General features: G+C 50.4%; 1 protein-coding gene across 5 annotated transcripts in view; it reads right to left on the bottom strand.

The window, feature by feature from the left end:
* CUX2 (cut like homeobox 2) overlaps positions 1-24,751 on the bottom strand; it is a gene marked incomplete at its 3' end in the record, with an annotated part of 263,117 nt that overhangs the window by 2,133 nt on the left and 236,233 nt on the right. For 4 of the 5 annotated variants that reach the window (XM_082641208.1, XM_082641210.1, XM_082641211.1 and 1 more), the window contains 11 exons: positions 21,916-22,107; positions 21,763-21,821; positions 21,241-21,289; positions 21,048-21,168; positions 19,226-19,900; positions 18,129-18,230; positions 12,221-13,020; positions 10,842-11,001; positions 5,211-5,483; positions 3,552-3,740; positions 2,034-2,307 (listed from right to left, as the gene is read on the bottom strand). In XM_082641208.1, coding sequence (XP_082497334.1) covers positions 2,034-2,307; positions 3,552-3,740; positions 5,211-5,483; positions 10,842-11,001; positions 12,221-13,020; positions 18,129-18,230; positions 19,226-19,900; positions 21,048-21,168; positions 21,241-21,289; positions 21,763-21,821; positions 21,916-22,107 — 2,894 coding nt within the window. The remainder of the gene's footprint in view (positions 1-2,033; positions 2,308-3,551; positions 3,741-5,210; positions 5,484-10,841; positions 11,002-12,220; positions 13,021-18,128; positions 18,231-19,225; positions 19,901-21,047; positions 21,169-21,240; positions 21,290-21,762; positions 21,822-21,915; positions 22,108-24,751) is intronic. The other variant, XM_082641209.1, reaches the window with a different exon arrangement.

Raw genomic sequence — 24,751 nt, 5'->3', positions numbered from 1 at the left:
CTTCTCTCTCTCAGTCCCTAATCCCTCCACAAAGGTGGCCTTGCCTACCTTCCAGGAGATTCTGTCATCTCCTTCAGTCCCCTCTAGAGGGAAAAGCTGCTGGGACCAGGGGGAGCGCTAGTCGTTTCCGGTAAGGTGGGATCTGAGGGTGTTTTGGGATGGCTCAATGCCTGAGCCTCTGTCATTAGAGCTTCCAAACTGTAGATCAAGTATAAATATGAGGCTAATAGTCATTTACACCATAGTAAAAATTAGTCTTTTTCTTCAATTCCTGACTCCCAAATCTATAGCAGGTCCTCCCTGGTAATTTTTTCTGAAAACATCCTATTGTTCACCTTTCCTAGAGCTCACTGAAGGTTGTAATGATACATTAATATAAGTACTGATTTAATAGTGACCTTCCCTGCTGGTCTATAAGAGATGCTAAGGGCAAGGACTTTGTCTTGTTCTCTTTGGTGCTTGGTACAGAGTTGGTGCTCAGTAAACATTTTCTAAATGAAGTAATGTATTCTTCTACAATTAGAACTCTTAGAGAGTGGTTTCTTTTGGGAGTGGAATTCTCTCTGCTCATTCAAAGCCCAGCTCAAAGGCCACCTCTCTATAAAGTTTTCCCTAGGTAGAATTCCCTTTTCCCTCAGCCCCGTATTCATTCCTGTTTAACAGCATTTATTAGGTTGTGGTAAAATTATCTGGTTTGTGATTTTAAGCTCCCTAGGGCAGGGATGATAGCTTTGAACCCCGGTATCTCCTGACCCTAGCTCACTGTGCGTACATGGCAAATATTTATTGAATGAATACATTGAATAATAATAGAGGGCTCAGTTCCTGTGGGAAACAAGAGGGGAGAGAATGTCCCCTGGGAGGGAAGGAGGGCGTGAGGCTTTAAGGACCTATGTCATTTGCTGTTTGGCAGGCTCTGGGTCTGAGCAAGATAATAAGCAATATTTTACGAAGTATGTACGCTTGAAGTGTTTCATTTGATCCTCAATTCAGCACTGTGGGGTTAAGTATTAGGTTCCTTATCTGTAAAATAGGGATGAGACTCAGAAAGGTACAGTGATTTGCCCAATAACACACAGCCAAGGTGGGACTTGAACTCAGGTCTGTGTGATGCCCATGCCTGGGCTGTGGAGAGAGACTTCAGGCATTCCACCCTTCCAGGCTCCTCCTTCCTCTTTCTTGGGGATCAAGAGGCTCTCCTTTCTGGCACCACAGAGGCAACAGAGGCATTTCTTGCTCAGCAGGCTTGGTGGGGGGTGCCTCAGAGATGGTCCTTGAAATCCCATCAACCCTTCTCTGCAGGGCTCTCAGGAAGCCCTTCTGCGGTCTCCTTGGAAACTGCTGGACTCAGCCAGTCAATGCCCTCAGCCAGCCCCGGGACTAAATTCCCGGGCAGCCCAGCCCACTGCAGGTCAGCTACTCCTAAGACTAGGGACTGGTGAGTGGGAGAAGGCACCATAGAAATAGGAATCACCCATTCCCTGAGGTGGATGGTGCCCAAGGGGCTGCCACAGGGGTTGCCTTTGGCCTTAGGAGTGGGAGAGGCCAAGAGCCCCAAATCGGGGCTCTCACACAAGGTTCAGCGGGTAGTTAGGGTTCCTCAGGCCTGTGCCCCAAACACCATTCCCTGTCCCTTCACAGACGCAGAGCAAGCTGGGTGAAGTCATAATAAAGACAGTGACAATAATAATGTCAACACCTACCACAAACTGTGTGCCAGGTATTTTATGTAAATACGTTAGCCCATCAAATCCTCAGGACAACTATATGAAGTAGATCCCATTATGGTTCCCATTTTTCTAGGTTAGAAGACTTGACGCTCAGGGAGGTGAAGTCCCTTGCCCAGCCTCACAGCTGGAAATGGTTGAGCTGGGATTTATCAATAGATCCAGGTCTGCCTATGTTATAAAGCACTATGGTCCTCTTATCTCCCAGAGGCCATGCTGGGCTCCCTCCAGGCCCCGGGACAGGGAAGGGGGTCCGGCTGAGACCCCTGCCCACCCTCCCAGTGGCCACCCATTCAGTGTCCCTACCTGTAGTTGTGGAACCAGTTGATGACGGTGTTGGTCTTGAGGTTGAGCTGGAAGGAGAGGAGCTCGATGGTCTGCTGGGAGGGGTAAGGCTCCAGCTGGTAGGCCTTTCTCAGTGCCTCCTTCTCTTCAGGGGCCAGCACTACTCGAGGCTTCTTGATTTGCAGGAGGCTCAGGTCCTGGGGCTGCAGGCAGGGGCTGGGGCACTCGGAGCGGGTGGCTGGAGACTCACTGTCTGAGCCGGTGCTGATGAGGCCGTACCTGCGCTTCAGGTAGGCTGGGGCGGGCGGGCGGGTGGGGGAGGGAGGGGGGGAGGGCTGAGAGCGGCCGACCAGAGGCCCATTGCTACCCGAGCTGAACCAAGCATCAGCTAGCGGTCCTGAGAGCCCTCCATGCCCCAAACGTAGGGACCCCCGCCCAGTCTCAGCCTTTTCTCCTTTCTTACTCTCCTTTCACTTCCTCCTAGCGAGACGCTCGCCTACGCACACCTGGTCATTAGCACTCTAATTGTTAACATATGTAGAAGGTTCGCCTCACAGACAGGAAGCAAGTCCTTGAAAAAGGGTGCTCTGGAGCATTCTCTTGACTGTCAGAAGTGTCCCTGAATTTCACTACTTTTGCTGGGGGCAGGGGCAGGACATTAATTTTAAACGAACATAGTAATTGCATGATGCATCTCAGCCTCAAATTGTCAAAATGTAGGGGAATAAAGGCGCACCTCAGAATGGAGGAAGTAAGGCGTTAGGGTCTCATTTAATCCTCACAGCAATGCCCTGAGGTAGATGCTGTGACTCTTACTTTCAGATGAAGTAGAATGAGGCACAGAGAAGGGAAGTAACTTGCCCAAGGTCACACAGCCAGGAAGTGGCAGGACAAGTACTCAACTGTACAGCTGTCTGATGCCAACAGCCGGACCCGGCCCTGCCCCATGTGCCGCTTACAGCTTGGCTTGACCCTGGGCCCTCATCATGAACTGCCTTGGTGCCCTGGATGACAACTTTCCAACTCCTTGTATCTTATCTCCCAACTGGACCCTGAGCTTTTTAAGATCCAGGAATCCCTTATTCACAGCATGAGACTGGGAGGGCACAAACAGGTACTCAATGCCAGCTCATTTTTTCAGGGATATAAAATAATATAGACCATGTAAGAATCTGCAATTTCTTGTCCACTTCCACAAGGGAGGATTCTTGTCTGCTGGGTCAATTCTGTGCTTTGCTGTGTAGAAGCTGGGTAATGGGCAAAAGAGGTAATACAATAGGGACGTGATGCAGAGGATGGAGGGACCAGAGAGAAAGGGGGTTTTGTGGAATATACAAAAGATTTTGGAGTAGCTGTCAGTGTGGGGAAGGATGCTGAGAGAGATGGGCTATTGGAATTTTCAGGGGAAAAGTAGTAAATATTTTAATGGCTTGCAGTTATATTCTGTGGAATTGCTATTTCTTGCAGCCCCACACCAGACTGAGACTGGACTCACTGGGACCCTGAGTTTATCTGGGACCGAGTTTACCCAGTGCTTACCTTTTTTCTCCAGCTTCTTCATGTCCCTCAGCTTCTCCACATTGTGGGGGTCATTGAGCCACAGCTGCATGCGCACAAAGGGCTCCCGCCCCTTCAGGCTCAGCTTGTGCCAGGGTTTTGGTCGGGACAGCAGGTCAGACACGGAGCCCTGTGTCAGCCCCAGGATGCTCTCCCCAAATAGCCGCTGCCCTGGAGACAGGGGAGGAGGGCAACCTGTAACCCCCAGGCTGGGCAGAGGTGCTCCCAGGAGACACAAGAAATAGGCCAGAGACATGGCAGAACCTAGGGAATGTCTGCACTGACTCAGAAGGGAGGACTAGACACATGGGGGAACCCACACCCAGTGTGTATCTGGAAGAGACCTTTCTACAAAATATGAGATGGGGGCGGGCACACAGCTACCAAACAAAAATGCTTTCATAATTTAGATGTTCTTCACTCCTAGGGGATCCCTGAAATTGTCTGCAAACTTCATGTGTACAAATTAGTATCACCTTGTCAGAGAGTAAGTTGACAGGTTTTATCAAAATGTCAATGTGCATATCCTCTGATCCAGCAATTCCACTGCCTGGGATTTATCCTCCAGTTGTATTTGCCCAAGGGCACAAAGACGCACATGGACACAGTTTCAGAGGCAGCAGGAAGTTGGGAACAAGCAAAATGCTCATCAGTTGGGTAAAAAATGGGGGGCATCTATGGCCTGAAAAAGTTTGCAACAGTGACAAAGAAAGCAGGTGGTCTATTCATTCTAAATGGGAAGGGTGTCCACAAACAGTGTTACTTTTTAAAAAGCAAGTATAAGGACAGCCTGTGTGTAATTTCATCTATCTAGAAAAAATAAAAAAAGAAACTAGGTGAACATATATTCTTGTATGTGTTCAGAAAGTGTCAGAGAAGGGGGAGGCAGGGGAGATTTTACTTTTTTATTTAAATTTTAATTCTTTTTTTCTGTACTATTTGTTTATTTATTTATTTATTTTTTTTGCGGTACGCAGGTCTCTCACTGTTGTGGCCTCTCCCGTTGCGGAGCACAGGCTCTGGACGCGCAGGCTCGGTGGCCATGGCTCACGGGCCCATCCGCTCCGCGGCATGTGGGATCTTCCCGGACCGGGGCACGAACCCGTGTCCCCTGCATCGGCAGGCGGACTCTCAACCACTGCGCCACCAGGGAAGCCCATATTTGGTATTTTTAAATAAAGATGCCTTATTTTTATTATAGAAATTGTAGTGAAAAGTTGGGGCTTGTGTGTATCCCTCTGGGAGGGGGGCTTGACTCCCATTTGAGACTTGGAGGAGTTTGTGATTCAAAAAATTAAAGAACCCAGATTTCTCCTCTGTGCCCCCAGCCCTGGATCAGGATTTTGTTAGAGTCTCACTGTTACTGGGATTCTCTAAGTCCTCCTGGAAGGAAGTTTTGAAAGCTGTGGGCTCAGGACTTTAGGTCCTTTTCAGACCCGTATTGACCTCCCCTGTGTCCCACTCTAGAGACCCAGGTCATTGTCAGATGCCTCCCAGAGGGTCCTGGATGCCCCAGGGCTGACTGGCACCTGCAGTCAGCACCCCAGTGACGGGGATCTCACTGCCAGCACTTTCCTTAAGGCAAGTAGGAGGAGCCAAGTGGGGTGGGAGGCAGCATCTCTGATTCCCGCCACCCTGTACCTAGGTTGTTGTCTGTGAGGACCTCTTTGACCCTCTTGGTGATGGAGTACGTGTCCAGCTCGGGGGACATGGCCACAATCTCCTGGATGCCCCCTGTGGTCTGGCTGCCTGAGTACATCTTTCCACCCAGCGAGGAGCTGGAGCGTCCCTCCGGCTGCTGGTTCTCCTTGCTGCTCTCCAGTGCCAGACTCAGGGGCTCCTGGGATGTCTTCTCCGGCGGCTCCGTGGGACTAGGGGGTGGGGATGGCGAGGACCTTGGTTCAGTGGGACTGGCTGTGGGCCACAGAGAGACAGAGAAGGCGGTTACTGCAATCTGGCATTGACATACATGGTCTGGGCAGGCTTGTTCGCTAGAGCCAAGAGTTGGCAACACCCCTTTTGCAACCACCATAGTAATATCTCAGGCAAGGACTGTCCTGGATGTGAAAACTAGCAGATGAAAGTTAGATGAGGAGTAGGATATCCACATAGTTCCAAAGTATCTCCCCACAAGAAACTTATTAATTACAAAGGGAAAAACAGTAACTTCACAGTACAGCTACCTGCCAGACACCACCTTAACCAAGTGATCAAAGTTAGCATCACCAATCATAGGACAAATAAACAACTGGTGCCTCCTGATACGATGTACTGAGAAGGACACAATATCACTTCTGTGATATTCCTGCCCAAAGTGCACAGTCTGAATCTAACCATGAGGAAGCATCAGACAAAGGTGAACTGAGCCAGTCTACAACATAACTGGCTTCTAGACTTGAAAAATGTCAAAACTGAAAAACAAAGAGAGGCAGAAGAATGGTCCAAACTGAAAGAGACTGAAGAGACATGACAACTAACTACAACTTATTCTGAATCTGATCCTGGACAGGGAAAAATAAAATTATATAAACGTGATTACTGGGACAACAGAGGAAAGTTGAATATAGATGGTGGGTTATGTAACAGTGTTGTTATTATTATAAAATTTCTCATGCTTGGGAAATACTTGTTGGAAACATTTAGGGGTAAAGGGACATGATGTCTTCAATTAATTTCTCAAATGGTCAAGAGAGAAAGAGCACAAATATGGCAAAATTAGCAACTGGTGAATCTGTGTGTAGGGTCTAGGAAGTTGGTTGTTCTATTGCTTCAACTCTTTGGTAAATTAGAAATTACATCAAAATTGAAAGTCAAGGAAAAAAAGGAGCTGGCAATGACCTACAAGTCCAACTACTGGGCATCAGCTAAATAAAATACAGTGAGTCCCTGCAGCAGTTAAGAATAATGTAATGAGGGCTTCCCTGGTGGCGCAGTGGTTGAGAGTCCGCCTGCCGATGCAGGGGACACGGGTTCGTGCCCCGGTCCGGGAGGATCCCACGTGCCGCGGAGCGGCTGGGCCCGTGAGCCATGGCTGCTGAGCCTGCGCGTCCGGAGCCTGTGCTCCGCAACGGGAGAGGCCACAACAGTGAGAGGCCCGCGTACCAAAAATAAAAAATAAAAAAAAAAAAATAATGTAATGAAAAGATGTCCACATAAGATGAGTAAGTTCTGGGATCTGATACACAGCATGGTGGCTGTAGTTAACAATCCTGTACTATATGACAGTTGCTGTGAGAGTCCAGCTTTATGTTCTCATTATAACAACAAAATGGTAATTATGTGAGGGGAAGGATGTGTTAACTAACCTTACCATGGTAAACATTTTGCAATATATACATCAAATTGTTACATTGTCTACCTTGAACTTACACAGTGTTCTATGTGAAATATATCTCAATAAAACTGAAAAAAGAACAAGAAAAGATGTCCACAGTACCTTGGCATGTTGAAAGAAAGTGAGTTTTAAAACCACATTTTTCATTTGTCAAAAGACATTTTGTGTGAACGTATATTTAAAAACCACTTAGAAGTTATCTTGGGTGGGACGACTTTGTCGAACCTCAGTTCCTAAATCTGTTAAATGGGGCCGTAAAACAAGCAGTGCTACACTTGCAACTATCCCACTCAGGGCCTGGAGAGGACTCGAGATGATGCGGATCACCTCTTGAGGAATCAGAGTCACCCACTGGACTTTCCAGCGTGAGCTGAGCCTCTGGACAATCCTGGGAGGGCAGGGGACGTGCCTAAGGAGGTGCCCCTAATAGGGAGGGGCGTGTGGTACAGGGTGTCTAGGAATCCCTGTGCCAGTCCACAAGGTGCCTTCCAGCGAAGTAGGAAAAGGTACCTCTTCCTCAAAGTGTTTAACTGGTGCCTGATGGAAATTTGTTAAGATAAACATAAAAATGTATGATAAGTAGGAAGTAAAGGGAGCCCTATAACCATCCTGCAGTGGCTTTGATTCTAGAAAGGACATCCTGAGCCCCTCCCTGCTCTAGATGGGTTCTTCCTTCCCTGTGGACAACAAGTAGATCACTCTGATCAGACCACTCTCATGCTTCAGAACCTTCAATGGCTCCCCATCGCCCCTTGCACAAGAAACGTGTACCTCCTCTTGTCCTGGTGTTTAAGGCTCTGGACTCTCTTGTCCCTGCCCACCTCACAGACCTGGAGCAATTCACAGTCCCCTCAGTTACCCCTCTCCCCACAAACTTCCTAGGCTCTTCTAAACCCCTGTGCCTTTGTTTAGGCTGGTCCTTCCACTCTGAAAGCCTTCCCCCTAACCTTGAACTCCTATGTATCCTTGAAGACCCAGTCCCAAATGCCCCTTCGCTGAGGTGTACACCTTTGGGGTCTAAGAGCACCTTGACTACACATTGTCACACTTCACTATAATTCCTTGCTTGTGCCAGATCTCTTCCTTACTAGATACAACAACAACGATGATGATGACGACAATAATTCATGAAGCTTCCTTTTACTGAGCACTTACATGCCTAGCATAGTGCTATGTGTTTTACACCCATGATGTCAAGTCACCTTCATGACACCCCTAGGAGGTAGGTATGATAGTATCCCCTTTTACAGATGAGGCAACTGAGGCTCAGAGAGGTCAGGCAATATGTCTAAGGTCACAGAGTGGCTAGTGGCAAAACCAGGACTTGAGCTCAGGTATGCTTATGCCCGACATGGTCTTCTCATCCACTAAATACCAGCCCCTGGAAGGCAGAGAACATACGTTAGTCTTAGAGCCTGGGGAGGCAGGAGGTGCTTTTGAGTGAAAACATTTCAGTCAGGACCACTCAAATCTCTGTTTCCACAAACCTGGGGTCCTGGTGTCCTGATCTGTGAGTAAGCAGGGGACAAGATGTCCACCCTCATCTGCACTTACCTCCCTTCCCAAACCATGTATGATCCTGCCTCCCAGCTTATGCTTTTGCTGTTTCTTATGCCAAGAACACTATTCTTGATTGCCTTTGCCTAACTCTATCCCTACCTCAAATCCTTCCATTACAAAGAAGAAAAACCCAAACAATTAGACATTGGGGAAATGCCAATAAAAATTATGATGCCAATAAAAAAATAATAATGCCAATAAAAAATTTATAATATAAAAATTATTTTTATTTTTAAAAATTATTTTAAAAATAAAAATGCCCATAAAAATACTCACTAGGATGGCTACAGTAAAAAATGGAAAAATAGCAAGTGTTGGCTTGCTGCTGGAATGTAAAATGCTGCAATTGCTATGGAAGACAGTTTGGAAATTCCTCAATAAGTTAAACATAGAATTACCATATGACCCAGCAATTCCACTCCTAGATATAGAGCCAAAGGAATTGAAAACGGGTGATCAAAGACATGTTCATGAATGTTCATAGCAACATTATTCACAGTAGCCAAAAAGTGGCTTACCGCTCCAATGGTATATTATTTAGCTATAAAGAGGAATGAAATTCTGACACAAGCTATAGCATGGAAGAATCTTCAAAACATCATGCCAAGTAAAAGAAGCCAGACACAAAAGACCACATATTATCTTGATTCCATTGATATGAAATGCTCAGAACAGGTAAATCCACAGAGTCAGAATGCAGGCTTGGTGGTTGCCCGGGGCTTTGGGGGAGGAGGAAGTGGAAGTGACTGCTAATGGGTATGGGATTTCTTTCCTTCTGGGGTGATGAAAATGTCCTAGAATTGTACAGAGGTGATGGTTGCACAACACTGTGAATGTACTAAATGCCACTGAATCGTACACTTAAAAAAATGGCTAAAATGGTAAATTTGGTTTGTGAATTTTACCACAGTGAAAATGAATTAGTTACAATACACCACAACACCAAAAAAAAAAAAAGGTTTGGGCCCCTTTCAGAAGTGTGGGCTCTGAGGTGGAAACCCTAGGAGGCAGGGGAGTCTAACAGCTACCAGTCTTGCGTTCTAATCCTGTCTCTGCCACTAACTGGCCAGTGACCTTGGGCAAGTCACTGTGCTATTCAGACCCTCGATTTCTTCTTTTGTAAAACTGAAGGACAAAGAAGAGTCCCTCTGGTCAAGATTAACACAAGGATTAAAGAAGAGAACACTGTAAGTGGTTAGCACTGTGTGTGACAAATGAATGCCGTCATTATAACAGTTGTATTAGTCCTCAATTATAAAATATTATAAAATATTTCAAAGCTATAGAAATGTACAGAAAAGTCCTCCCTCCCTTCCCTGGGCCTAGCACCTTAATAGATGTTAACACTGCCCTATTTGCTTCAAATTTCCCTGTTTGTTTTAAAGAAAAAAAGGAACAGAGACAGCCAGAGCCCTCTGGTCCCCTCCCAGTCTCTTCCTGGCCCCTCCCTGCCCAGAGCAGCCCCTCCTCGCAGGCAGGTGGGTGGTGGCACCTTTTTTCATTTCTTGTCTGTGGGCATTAACTTCTAAAATAAACACCATCACTGGGAGGTAAGATTTTGTTCCCTGACATTATGTTTCAGGTACTATTCCTGTTGATTCCCATTGATCTGGTTCATTTCTATGAACCTGAGATATGGTTTTTGTCCTATTGACCAATCCCCACTTTAGAAATGGACAAACAGACTGAGCTGAGGTCCTCGGACTCGGAGTCTGGCCTCTCTTTGTCTCTGCCTTTCTCTGGCCTCTCTTTGTCTCTGCCTTTCTTTGGCCTCAGCAGGCAGGTCAGATGTCCTGTCCTGGCAGCCATCCCCCTCACGGCCTGGGTAGGCATCTCACCAGGGCCTTGATGGATCTGCCCACTGATTGTCACTGGGGAGGGAGCTTGAGCTCCCTGGAGTCCCCACCTCAGGGCTCCAATCCCTCTACTCTCAGGCTCTGTAACTCTGGGCAACTCTCTGAGCCTCAGTTTCCTCACCCAGGAAAAGTTCAGACTCCACCCTGCCTGTGCGTCATTAATGGATGGATAACAGCTGCCCAAGGCCCTGTGCTAAGAAGGATTCTGAGGCTGCATGCTGGATTGCCGGGAGAAAGAGATCAATCGGCAGACTCCTGACAGGATGGGAAGGAAGGTGGGGCTCCCCGTGCAAAGTATTTTTTCCACTTGCTCCGTGCACCCAGGCGCCACCTAGAGGTTTAAAACCAGTGCCTGTCTGGCTGAAGGAAGGATGAAAGGGAGCAACCTGCACTCTTTCAGGGCAGTAGCAGTGGCGCGGGGGCTGTGGGGATGCAGAGTGGGGCAGACCCTGGCAGTGAAGCCACTGCACAGACTGGAAGAGGGAGGGCTCTTGGCACTTCTGAGGCCCTGTCTACACTCACCCTGGGAGGCGCTGGGCTGCTGGCTGACGGCCTGGCCGAGCTGGTCTGAGAGCCACAGCTGCATGCGGATGAAGGGCTCCCGCCCCTTCTGCGTCAGCTTGCTCCATGGCTTCGGCCGGGACAGCATGTCACTCACACTGCCCTGTGACAGACCCAGCACCTGGGGATGGGCAGGGCAGGAAGGATAGGTCAGCAGGTCCCTGGCCATCCCCTCCACCACTCTCCCCAAGAACCTTAAAGCCCACTGTTCACTCCTGTTCTGAGAGGCCAGGGCTGCCTTCATGTGTTCTTCACTCCCCAGGTGCCTGCTGTGTGCCTGTGCTGTACCCACCACCTGCAGTGCCCTTCCTGATTTCCCTCCATCTAAAAATCCTGCCTCAGGACTTCCCTGGCAGTCCAGTGGTTAAGGCTTCGCCTCCCAATGCAGAATCCCTGGTTGGAGAACTAAGATCCCACGTGCCGTGTGGCCAAAAAACCAAAACGTAAAACAGAAGCAATATTGTAACAAATTCAATAAAGACTTTAAAAATGGTCCACATCAAAAAAATCTTAAAAAAAAATCCTGCTTGGACTCTAAGACCACTTAAGTGCCCCCTCCTCCAGGAAGCCTTCCTGTGTCTCCCATTCAGGTCATTTCTCCTTCCTCTGAGCTTATGACCCTTTGCCTGCTCTTCTGCTATGGCCGGAGGTGATGTTTAAAACTACTTAACACGGACTTCCCTGATGGCACAGTGGTTAAGACTCCACGCTCCCAATGCAGGGTGCCTGGGTTCAATCCCTGGTCAGGGAACTAGATCCCACATGCATGTTGCAACTAAGAGTTCACATGCTGCAACTAAGGAGCTGGTGAGCTGCAACTAAGGAGCCCATGAGCCACAACTAAGGAGCATACCTGCTGCAACTAAGACCCGGCACAACCAAATTAATTAATTAATTAATAAAAAAATAAATCTACATTTTAAAAAGAAATAAAACTACTTAACAACTGGTACCAACCAATCAGGAGACCACCCCCCCACCACAAGCTAGGCTGAGCTTTAACCCTTTAGTGGATGGACCATGGGAGGGGTGGAGGGTACCCGAGCAGGGTCGGGTAGGTGGCTATTTCCTAACCAGATGGAAGGGTTTCACAACCTTAACAACCGCCTTGCCCTTGGCTCCCCTTCCTCCAGTGCCCAGGGACAGCTGGAAACAGGAAAAAGGGCTTTTGGGGTCACACAGACCGGGGTCCGAATCCTGCTTCTGCCCAGTTCTTGCACACGCGCACACACTCACACACGCATTCTTTCCAGACCATGGACGTGGGATGGGGGTCCTCCCTCCCCAGGTCCCGTGCTCCAGGCCCCGGAGCCTCCGAGGGTGGGCCCCGCCATCTTCACCTTCTCCCCGAAGATCCTCTGGCAGATTCCATTCTTGGCCAGCTTCTCCTTGACCTGGCGCGTCAGCTCCAGGGTGTCCACCTCACGGTACATGTAGAGCTCGTATTGCTCGGGGGTCAGGGGCGGCACGGTGGGCTTCAGCGTGCGGGGCACGTAGGCTGGGTAGTAGGCCAGTCGCCCGCCGCTGCCCCCCTCGGGGCCACCCCCCTCGGCCTTGAGCTCACCCACCCTGGGGGGCTCGTCCTCGCTCCCGGCTGCTTCATCCTCGGGGGCCGTGGGGGCCTCGTCCCCACGGGGCCAGGCCCGCCCGTTGGGCTGGCCGGAGTAGCTGGAGGAGGAGGAGGAGAGTGAGGGCGAGACGGAGGCGTAGGGGCGGCTGAGGAGGCCGCGGTCCGAGGCCCAGTGGTGGTCGAAGTAGCCGGCATCGCCAATCTCTGACTTGACCTTCCGGATGATGCTCTGCACAAAGGCGGCCGGGGACAGGACTGTGAGGGATGTCTGTGTGGCACTACTGCTGGTCCCCCCACTGCCGACACCACCGCTGCCGACACCACTCTCTTCCTGCTTGACGTGGGTCGGGGCCCCGTTCTGGCTCACGGCGGCCAGCGAGGGCCGCTCTGGGGGCGAGGGAGGCACCGAGCGGCCACGGGGGCCTGCCTCCATCTCCAGCAAGGCCTGCTGCTGTGCTTGCATCTCGCGGCGCGCTTGTTCCAGAATGTTCTTGATGGCATCTTCTGAAGTGCTGGCGGGGGCTGTGCCATTGGTGATGCTCAGTGGGGCTGTCGAGTTCTTGGGCTCACCTGTGGGAAAGATGACAGGGTGGCTGGAGGCCCATGGTCAGAGCATGGATTGAAGGGCAAAGATGTTCACAGCGCAGTATTTATACCAGCAAAATGTTGGAGGCAACCTCTTTGTCCAACAGCTGGGGATTAGTTAAGTAAATTAGGGTCCATCCCTAGGACAGAATATTAGGCAGCCATTAAAAATCAGGTGGACAAATTATACTTCAATAAAGATGTTAAAAAAAAAAAGGAAAAAAAATTACAGAAAGAGAAATCAGGTGGACAGTGAGATTTTAGCACATGTGGAGAAAGTGCTCATGGGGATAATATAACATTAAAAAAAGACTTGTCTTTTGCATATGCTGTGATCCATCTATGCAGATAAAAGCAAGTCCCAGAAGAGGACACAGAGTATAACCTGCTTTCTAATTGAGCTGCAAAATAAGCAATGTATTACTTACTGAAAAATCTTTTTTTTTTTTTAAGAGTGGTAAACAAAAAGGAACAACAGAACATTGTTTCCCTCTGCCCTCTTAGTGGCCTTTCCCATGCTGAGGTCTCCCCACCCCTGGACCAACCCAGATCAACACAGCTCTTCCTCTATTATCTTGTTGTGCAGTCTATACCCTAGTGGATCCTCACAGCCCCAATTTTAATTTCCAATTAAAAAGCAATAGAGGGACTTCCCTGGTGGTGCAGTGGTTAAGAATCTGCTTGCCAATGCAGGGAACACGGGTTCAAACCCTGGTCCGGGAAGATCCCACATGCCGTGAAGCAACTAAGCTCGTGCGCCACAACTACTGAACCTGTGCTCTAGAGCCTGCGAGCCACAACTACTGAGCCTACGTGCCACAACTACTGAAGCCCGCACGCCTAGAGCTTGTGCCCCACAATGAGAAGCCACTGCGATGAGAAGCAAGAGCACTGCAACGAAAAGAGTAGCCCCCGTTCACCGCAACTAGAGAAAGCCCGCGTGCAGCAACGAAGACCCAACACAGCCAAAAATAAAATAAATAAATAAATAAATAAAAGCAATAGAGCAATGGAATATTATTCAGCCATAAAAAGGAATGAAGCACTGATACATGCTACCATATGGAATAATCTTGAAAACATCATGCTAAGTGAAAGAAGCCGGACACAAAAGGCCACATATTGTATGGTTTCCATTCCTATGATATATTCAGAATAGGCAGATTCATAGACACAGAAAGTAGACTGGTGGTTCCCTGGGGCTTAAGGGAGGTGGAGAGTAGGGAGTGACTGCTAATAGGTACAGTGTTTCCTTTTTGGGGTGATGAAGATGTTTTGGAAGTAGACAGAAGCAGTGGTTGCACAACATTGTAAATATACTAAACACCACTGAATTGTTCACTTTAAAATGGTTAATGTTATGTTATATGAATGTTACCTCAATTTTAAAAAAAGTAGGGGCTTCCCTGGCTGGCACAGTAGTTAAGAATCCGCCTGCCAATGCAGGGGACACGGGTTCGAGCCCTGGTCCAGGAAGATCCCACATGCCGTGGAGCAACTAAGCCCGTGCACCATAACTACTGAGGCCCGTGCGTCTAGAGCCCATGCTCCGCAACAAGAGAAGCCACCACAATGAGAAGCCCGCGTACCGCAACGAAGAGTAGCCCCCACTTGCCACAACTAGAGAAAGCCCGCACACAGCAATGAAGACCCAACGCAGCCAAAAATAAATAAATAAAATAAATAAATTTATTAAAAATAAAAGTAATACATGCCTATTGTGGACAGCTAAGAATGCACAGAAAATTAAGATGAAAATAAAAATCCCCTCTAATCTTTCCCCCAGAGGCAACCACATGAACTTTCCTCATGTTTTTCCTTTCAATCTGTTTTCTAACAACACTCATGGGATGGTCACACTTGATACGTGGGAGTGTGGCCTGGTTTGCCCTCACTTGGTGTCAACATGAGTATTTTTTCCTATGATTATAAGTTCTTCTATCTTTAATGGCTGCATATACCACTGAGGAAATACCCTGTGCTTTACTTACCTGATCCCCCACTGCTAGACACTTAGATTGTTTCTAGTTTGTCACTGTTGGAAACAACGATAAAGAGATAGCTTGTATATAAAATTTTGCCCCCATTCTGGACATTTCCTTTGATCCCCAAAAGTAGAGCTCCCAAGTTAGTGTCAACCACATGCATTTCCTTCCCAGAGGACTGCTAATTGCTCTCTGCTTAGCCTTCACTCTTGTCAGGGGCACGGGGCGGTGGGGGGATAACCTGGCACTCTTCCTCTTGTTGAACTCTTCAAAGACCCTTCACAGGAAACCCACAACTATGCAAAGGTTTCCCTCTATGATGTTGCCTTTTTAATTTCTTTGCTGCCTTGTTTCTGACCCCCCAGTGGGAGAGCAGTGTACAGGGAGCCAGGAGACCTGGGTTCTCCTTTGGTCTCTGAATAACTGTGAGTATGTCTCCTCCTCTTTGGCTTCAGTTTTCCTGTTCAGTGGGAGAGTTAGATTAAACTGTTGCTTATGATTCTTTTCCCCCCAATACTGTGTCTCATCTGTATGTGTAAGTCCTATCTAGCACACAGTAGGCACTTAATAAATGTTTGGGACCAGTTTCATGGAAGACAGTTTTTCCATGGACTGGTGGGGGGATGGGGGTGGGGGGATGGTTCAGGCCAGCGATGGGGAGCCATGGGGAGTGGGGAAGAAGCTTCACTCGCTCACCCGCTGCTCACCTCCTGCTGTGCGCGGCCCGGTTCCTAACAGGCGGTGGGCTGGTACCGGTCCACGTCCCGGGGGTTGGGGACCCCTGGTGTACACAGTAAGGGCTCAGCAGATTATATGGGTGGAGGAGTGTAGGCTCCCAGCAGGGTAAGTCCCTCTCTACCCTTTCCAGGGACCAGGAAGGGGAGGGATCTTGGGGAACTCCTGGCTTCCAGCAGCAGTCAGAGGCTTGGGAATCGGGACACTTGCTCCGAGTCGCCACCATGGGGCAGCAGACAAAGTAAAATGGAGTGGGAGTGCTGAAGCCAGCATCTAGTCTAAGCCAGCTGTGGTCTACACTGTGTTGTACTACCTCATGCTGGGTGCAGGGATGTGACTAGGTCCCTGGCTGCAAGAATCCCCCAGACTGGTGGGAGGGACAGCCACATCAGCAGAGTCATTTATAACATGAATAAATGCAACAATGGATACATAATAATGATAACGTAATGAGGACAGCTAACTTTTCAGGGGCACCTTCTACATACTAGACCCCAGTTGAGTGCTTGCCAGGCCTGATCTCATTTGATCCTCACACAACCTTAAGAAGGGAGTACAAATACTGTGCCCATTTTAAAGATGAGAAAATGAAGGCACAGAGAGGCTAAGCAATTTGCCATGGTCACACGGTTAATAAATAGCAGAGACAAAATTTGCAGCCAGGTCACTCTGGCTCCAATGCACCAAACAATACAGGTCATTATGCGGGATCCAAGGAGGGGTGGTATCCAATCCACCTGGATGGGGATGAGGGGCTTCCTGGAGATGACTTCTGAGTTGAGTTGTAAAATATAAGCAGGAGTTGGCCAGATGAAAGGTGGCTGCAGTGAGGATGGCATTAGGGGCACAGGGAACAGGAATGAGAATAAGCATGACTACAAACAGTTCATGTGAGAGGCACGGAGGGGTCAGGAGGAGTCTGAAGACTATAATAGGGCCTATAGGCCTTGTTGAAGACTTGGGATTTTATCTGAGGGTAATGGGGAGCCATGGAAGGATTTCGAATAGTGATATGACCATGTGTGTCCTCTAGAAAGAGCCCTCTGGCCTCTGGGTGGAGAATGAGCCAGAGCATGGCCTAGAATGTCATTGGCAAGACCAGTAAATAGGCTACTGCAATAATCCCAGCAAGTGATGATGGTGGCTCACTAGGCTGGTGGCAGTTGGGGTGGGGATGGACAAGCTTGAAAGAAGCACTCAGAAGTTAAGTGACCCCTGGATGGGGTAAGGGTTAGGGTTAGGGTTAGTGTTAGGGTTAGGGTTGTTGGAATTTCCAGGAGTGGATTAACTCATCTAGGAAGAGTAAGAAAGTCAGAGGGCCTGGGGTGGAGCTCTGGGGGAACCCCACGTTTGAGGGGTTGATGAAGAGTGCACTGTGATAGGCTAAATAATGGTTCCCCAAAGATATCCATGTCCCAATCCCTGGGACCTGTGAACATGTTACCTCACATGGCAAAAGGGAGTTTGCAGATGTGATTAGAGTTAAGAATTTTGAGATGAGATTATCGTGGATTATCTGGGTGGACCCCACATAATCACAATGGTGCTTATAAGAGGGAGGCAGAAAGATGAGAGACAGAGACAGAGACTAAAGATGCTATGATGCTAAGATGAAGGAAGAGGCCAGGAGGCAAAGAATCTGGGCGCCCTCTAGAAGCTGAAAAAGGCAAGGAAACAGATTTTCCCCTAGAGCCTCCAGAAAGAACGCAGCTGTAGCCCAGTGAGGCTGACTTTGGACTTCCGACTTTCAGAACTGTAGGATGATAAATTTATGCTGTTTTTGACCACTGAGTTCTGAGTGTGGCACCCACTGGGGAAGCATAGGAGGCATGGTTTGAGAGGTAGGAGGAAGCCAGGGGAACAGTGGCTCACTGGGAACTAGAAAGTAAGGTGCAAGAAGGAAGGTGAGACCGATGGTCGGGGGTGAGGCTCAGACCTCTGTGCTTGACGAGCTCCTGTGTGAATACTGGTCACTGCGCCTCCTGAAAGTCGAGGACATTTGGACAACCCAGACCAGGACTGCCAACAGAACTCCGCAATGAGGGCAATGTTCTGTGGGCGTGCTGCCCACCAGGGCCGCCACTCGTCACCTGTGCCATGTGGCTACTGCGGCTGAAGAACTGAGGTTTTTAATTTCACTTAATTTTAGTTAATTTGAATGGATATAACCACACGTGGCTTGTAGCTCCATACTGGATAGGATCTGGCACTTTCCAGGCCTAGACCTCACTTGGCTGCAGGTTTGGAAAGAGGCAAAGAGGTTCTGACCTGCTTGGAATCCCCTCTGGAGTGGACGAAGGTGGACGAGGCCTTGCCTCCCGCTCAGAGCAGGCCCCGGAGGCCTCGGGCCTCACCTGCTGTGGTCACACTCACCCCCCTTCTGCGACTCGATCTCCTTCTTGGCCTGCTCCAGGATGCTCTTGATGGCGTCATCCGAGCCGGTCTCTGGTGTACGGATTCTCGGGGTGATACTGCCTGGGGGAGGAAAGGAGGCATCTTCTGTGGGGACCTGCATGTTGGGGGTCAGTCCTGGAGCTGGGCAGGGTGACAGCCTGGTGCCCTCCTCTGAGGGCCAGACCGTGAGTGTGTGTGGCAGGACCACCACTTCGCTAGTCTGTGTGACAAACTGTGGATCTACAAGTGATTCTAGCTTGAAATAATAATAACAACAACAAAACCCACTGATGGCAGCCACCATCAAAGCTAACAGTTCTCGGGCTTCCTTGGTGGCGCAGTGGTTGAGAGTCCGCCTGCCGATGCAGGGGACACAGGTTCGTGCCCCGGTCTGGGAAGATCCCACATGCCACGGAGTGGCTGGGCCCATGAGCCATGGCCGCTGAGCCTGTGCGTCCGGAGTCTGTGCTCCACAACGGGAGAGGCCACAACAGTGAGAGGCCCGCATACCGCAAAAAAAAAAAAAAAAAAAAAAAAAAAGCTAACAGTTCTCAAGAACTTACTACATGCTTTATGCTCATTTACCCCCCCCCATGAGGCTGACATATGAGGAAACTGAGGCACAGAGCAGCTAAAGTGGATTCCTTGAGGTCACTCAGTAGATGAATGGCAGAGCTGGACACAAACTCAGGTGTCTGTGAGGTCAAAACTTGGGCCCTTCACATGGATTACCCTAAAAACTGAGTCTGGCAAGGCTGGCAGTCACCCAGGCTGTCATACGGATGGGTAAACTGAGGCTTGGAGGTGCTCAGCGGGTATCTGCCAAGGCAGCCCCTGGGGCCCAGACTTTTCCCACCATTATCAGCCTGAATGGCACCACAGCGGCCGGAGGGGGAAACTGAGGCACAGAAAGGCAGAGTCACTTGCCCCGAGTCACACAGCTATGCGGTGGCAGACCCAAGGCTCTGAAACCCGAGTTGTGCTCTCAGACCCCAGCCAGCCCCATGCCCTGGGCTGGGTCGTGGAGACCAGGTCTGAGCCTGTACGCCGCAGATGGGCCCTCGGCCAGCACTCACCTCGCTGCCGCACCTGGATGGTCCTCAGAGCCAGCACATTCTGCTCGTCCGACAGGAACTGCTTCATCTTGATGAAGGGCTCCTTGCCCTTCACCGTGAGCTTGCGCCAGGGCTTGGGCCGGGCCAGGATCTCGCTGACCGAGCCCTGGGACAGGCCCAACACGTAGTGGCCAAACACCCGCTGCCCGATGTTGTGTTTGAGCAGCTGCTCCTTCACCTGGAATGCGATCTCCGCCGTGTCCAGCTGCTCCTCCTCTGTCCCGGCCCCCGCTGTGGCCACGCCGCCGCCACTGCCCTCCACTGGCTCAGGGCCCCCAGGCGGCTCAGGGCCAGGGGCTGGGGTGGCAGGGGCCGTGGGCGGCTTGGCGCCATAGAAGGCCGGGGGGAACACCAGCAGGCCTCCCGCCTCCCCTTTGAAGGCGGCCGGGGGCATCATGTGCTTGGACAGCAGCGTGTCCCCTGCCAGTCTCTCCCCTGAAGCCAGGCTGGGGAAGGGGGACAGCGAGAAAGTCCGAGGGCCATCAGGGCCGAGGCCAGGGCCCAGCAAGGGCTGCCCTGGGCTGGGGGACAGGGGGTCTTCGGGCCCTGGTGGTGGTGGGAGCTGTGGAGGGGATGGGTAGGACTGCTCCGTGCCCAGAGAATCCTTGATGGCATCATCCTCTGAAGGGTCTTCCTCTAGAACACCAAGGCAGACAGACAGAGGAAGAGAGGAGAGACAGAGAGAAAGACAGGTAGACAGTGATGGGGAGAGACAGAGACAGAGACAGGGAGAGAAATAACACAGAGACACAGAGATAGGAAAACAGAAATAACATGGGAGAGACAGAGATAGGCAGAGGCAGAGAGACAGAGACAGACAGAGAGAGTGAAAGACAGAAAGCAACAGAAAGACAAAGAGATAGAAAGAGGGAGACAGAGAAACAGTGAGAGGCAGAGAGACACATACAAAGAGACAGAAATTTGGAGGGAGAGGAAGGGGGCACAGGGCAGGAGGGAGTGGGGACAAGTGCTATAGGCGTCGGGCGGCGCAAGGCGCCAACACTGGCTGTTTCTGCCACACACACTCCCTGCCCCCTTCTCTGATCCCCATCCTTCAAGTCTCGGGCCAAATGCCAGTTCTGGGGAGCCCCCCTCCCACCATCAAGCACATTAACTGAGCACTCATTATGGGCCCAGCACCTCGCTCTGGGAGGATTAACCCCCATCCCAGAGCAGGACAGCCCACTTCCTGGGTGCTCGCCCTGCACCCCTTGACTATGCGTTTGTATTTCCCATGCTGCTAACTTACTCCACCCGCACAGGGCCCATTACCGCCCCCATTTCACAGATGAGGAAATGGAGGCAGCACACAGAAAGTGTCGGCTGGGGCCACATGGCTGACAGGTCATGAAGCCACTGTGTGGGGAGAAGGGGCGATCTGGGGGAGACAGGCGTGTCTGCAGGCCATGCCCAGTGGTCTGCTGTAGGGGGTGCGGTGTGAATGCCCTCCTTGTCCCGTGACCTCTTCCTGTTGTTCTTGAAGGCTAGGGCATGAGCGAGCCCTTCGGGGGACCTCAGGAGGGCCTGAGTGAGCTGTGTGTCCCTGAGTGTGGGCGTGGATGTGGGTGGCATCCTGTGGGACAGCTGCCTGCTGGCTTAGCTGTGGATGGCACCCAGCTCAGCCCCTGGCACCCAGGAGGCACTCAATCAACATGCCTGCCTTTTATCCATCATCCTCCGGCCCATGTGGAAGGCAGTGGTCTGAGGGCATGGAGGAAGCCAGAGACCCACGGGCAGCTCCCACCCCGGCCCCTCAGCCCCAAGAGCACCCCTCCTCCCCTACCAGGGCTGGCCAAAAGACCAGGCTTTTCTAGAAGGAATTTCTGCGCAGGGAAGAATGCCTCCTTTGCCATGAGCAGGGAGTCTTCGGGCTTCGCCATGCCCTGAGGAGACAAGAAGCAGGGCTGAGAGGGCATGGCTGGTGCAAGGCTCTCAGGGGCAGCCTGCCCTGCGGGGACAGTGGTGGGGATACTCACCTGCGGGAGGCTGCAGGTGTTGGAGGCCAGCTTCATGGCTTTGAGGATGCTGCCAGAGAAAGTGGAGAGAGTGTGAGGCCAGCCAGTTCCCCAGGCCGGGGGAGAGGCACTGCGACCTGCTAGCTTCCCTGATTGACAGCAAGCACCCCAGCCCCCAGGACCCCATGTAACGCGGGACTCACTGGACAACAGGCCTTAACTAGTGGGCTTGTGAACTGTCTGCTGTCACCTGGGGGAGTGTGGCTGGAGCTCAGCTGATTAAGGCATCATCCCCCTGCCCAGTTACAGCACCAGCAAGGCTATGTTTTCCCACAGGCAGCTCTCTTGATGACAAAGGTCCGGGCATGACCCCCAAGGAGCCAGTGGAGAGTTGACAAGGGTACCACAAAGTGGGGTCTGGTGGGAGGGAGGAAGATGGTGAACTTTGCCGAGGGCCCCTTGTTATCTTCCCAGGCAGCCCCCAGTCAGGTAAGAGGGCTTGAGGTGGGGGGGGGGTCTGTGGAGCCCCGCCCCACACAGTACCTCAGCTCTGTTTTAATTTCTTCATAGTCAGACTGTGCCTGGAGCTTCTCTTCCAGCTTCTAGAAGGACAAAGATGGTGAGGCTGGTCCACGGCCTTCTGCCTGGGGACTCCCCGCCCATCTCCCATCTGCCCACCTCCTCCCCAAGACCTACCTCGATGGCCTCGGACTTGGCCGTGAGCTGCCGCTCCAGGTCTGCAATCTGGTTGGCGGAGGTCTCCTCCAGCTCCTGCAGAGAGTTCTGGAGGTGCCGCACGTCCTTCAGCAGCCGCAGGATCTCCCGATCCTTGGAGGCCAGGGCAGCCTCAAGCCGAGGGCCCGAGCACAGAGCGAAGTTCACCTTATCCTGGGCACAAACAGGGGCTTGGAGGGGCCGGGAGGTGTGGGACAGGGGGCTGCAGGGCTGCTGTGCTCCCTGGGGTGACTCAGCCCCTCTCACAGGCCTGTGGCTTTCCCCTTACCACTTCTGAGCCTTTGCTCAGGCTGGTCCCACCTGCCTGGATGTCTTTCCCTCTCTTCTTGAAAAGAAATAAGGAGGGAGAAGGAGTGGTCAGAGAAAGTATTTTGGAGGAAGGTATGTCTAAACTGTGATGAAGCTCAAGAACAAGTTAGTGATTTGGAAAATTGCTTGGCAGCCTCTGCTAAAGGTGAAAATTCGGTGCCCTAAGTCCTGGTGAAATATATGCAGGAGAAATGTGGGCACTTGTGCACCAAGACACAGGATGTGAACGTTCACAGCAGCCCTCTCTGTAATAGCTCCGAACCGGAAACCCCCCAGATGCCTACCCACCAGAAAGTGGACAGATTGTGGAATACTCACATAACAGAATACTAGACAGCAACAAAAACGAATAATCTACATTTACTTGCAACACAGCATGATGACTCTCCCGGATATATCATAGAGCCAAAGAAGCCAGACACCAAAGTGTATGCGTGATTCTATTAAGATCAGATATCAAAACAGGCAAAACCCATCTGTGCCGTTAGAAGTCAGGGGGAGTGGCACCTGGATGGGGTCACGAGGGAGGCTTCTGAGTGCTAGAATGTTTTATTGTCTTTTAAAAAGTATTTATTTGTTTGTTTGTTTGTTTGTTTATTTATTTATTCGTTCATTCATTCATTCATTCATGGCTGCGTTGGGTCTTCATTGCTGCACGTGGGCTTTTTGTAGTTGCGGCGAGCGGGGGCTACTCTTTGTTGCGGTGCACGGGCTTCTCATTGCGGTGGCTTTGCTTGTTGTGGAGCACGGGCTCTAGGTGCACGGGCTTCAGTAGTTGTGGCACAAGGGCTCAGTAGTGGCTCACGGGCTCTAGAGCACAGGCTCAGTAGTTGTGGCGCACAGGCTTACTTGCTCTGCGGCATGTGGGATCTTCCCAGACCAGGGCTTGAACCCATGTTCCCTGCATTGGCAGGCGGATTTTTAACCACTGTGCCACCAGGGAAGTCCCTAGAATGTTTTATTGTTGATCTGGATGCTGGTTATGGGCTGTGTTCACTTTGAAAAATTCCAAATGTTGTACACTTATGATATGCACATTTTCCCTTGTGGATGTTATACTTCAATAACACATTTATTAAAAAGGAACAAAAAGAGCCCGCGTGCCGCCAACTACAGAGCCCACGTGCTCTGGAGCCCGCGTGCCACAACGAGAGAGAACGAAGAGCAACGAAGAGCCCGCACACCGCAACGAAAGATCCCGTGTGGCGCAACTAAGACCTGACATAGCCAAAAACAAAATAAATAAATATTAAAAAAAAAAGAAAAAAAGGAACAAAAAAGAACTAGTCAGTTGGGTGAGGAAGTGGTAGTTATAGGATGCTCCTGGCTGAGAGAACAGCAAAGGCTTGGGTTTCTAAATCGGGCCCAGGTCCCACTCCCGGCAGCAACAGAACCACAGGATTAGACCTGAGACCTTGCAGCCATGAGACACATTAGGGTGATTCCTTCCTCATCCTAATTTGCCACGAGCCCCAAGCCCCACAGCTTCTCCAGGTTTTAGGAAATGGCCCCTTTGTCCTGGTTGAAGATGAAGAGGTTTCTCTTTGAGGGGACCTGAAGTCAGGCTGCCCTTGAGCTCAGTTACAAATGAATCTAAGCAGCATTACGAAGAAAAACAAAAAACAAAAAACTGACCACTACCAACCCCAGCTATTCTTCTATGGAGGTAAATGCCAATTAAAACAGGAAGCGGATGCCATTAACACATTAAATTAATTAGCATCGAGCGCCACTGTTGTGCTCAGAAAAGCTCACCCCCCTCCCAAACCAGCAAAGTTCCTCATGGCTGATTAGCACAGGCATTTGCTGGCTTCCATGGGGGTTAATTAAGAACCATTGGCAAATTCTCTCTGAGGCATCCTCATGAGTGCTCTCGCTCTGTCTTTCTTGTGTTCATTCTCTATGTCGTGCAGACATCAGGCACGTTGATACATACACGCTGCCTCCTGGGACACGGGCACAGGTGCACACACCTACGGACACAGCACACACTGACAAATGTACCTGTGAGGATACTCATGCTGACAAGCACACGCACGGAAATGCACAGGCACCAAGGAGACGTGTCACCATCACACACAGAGACATGTATGTGCTCAGAGGCCACATGCTCACGTGGGCAAAAACACCCTGGACATACCCCAAATACACTAGTTAACAGTAACACTGCATTAAATATTTACTGAGCATAGACTATAAACCAAGCACCATGTAATCCTCTCAATAACCCTATAAGGCAGGTCCTATTTATACAGATGAGGAAACTGAGGCACAGTTAGGTTAAGGATACAGTTATTTGCCCAAAGGTCACAAACAGACACACATACACAGTAACACACGTTCAAAGAGACTCATTCCAATATTTAAATAGAAAGACAGATACAGACACACAGGTCTATGTATCAGGGTGTCAGGTGAAATGAAAGTTATGCCGGCAAATTCAGGTTCATGAATGGAGACTGCAAATCACCCTGGAGCAGACCTGTGA

Source organism: Mesoplodon mirus, assembly GCF_964341445.2.
Source record: "Mesoplodon mirus genome assembly, chromosome: 13".
NCBI lineage: Eukaryota > Metazoa > Chordata > Mammalia > Artiodactyla > Ziphiidae > Mesoplodon > Mesoplodon mirus.
Note: the sequence above shows the minus strand (reverse complement) of the source record. Positions and strands in the feature narration are given on the sequence as shown.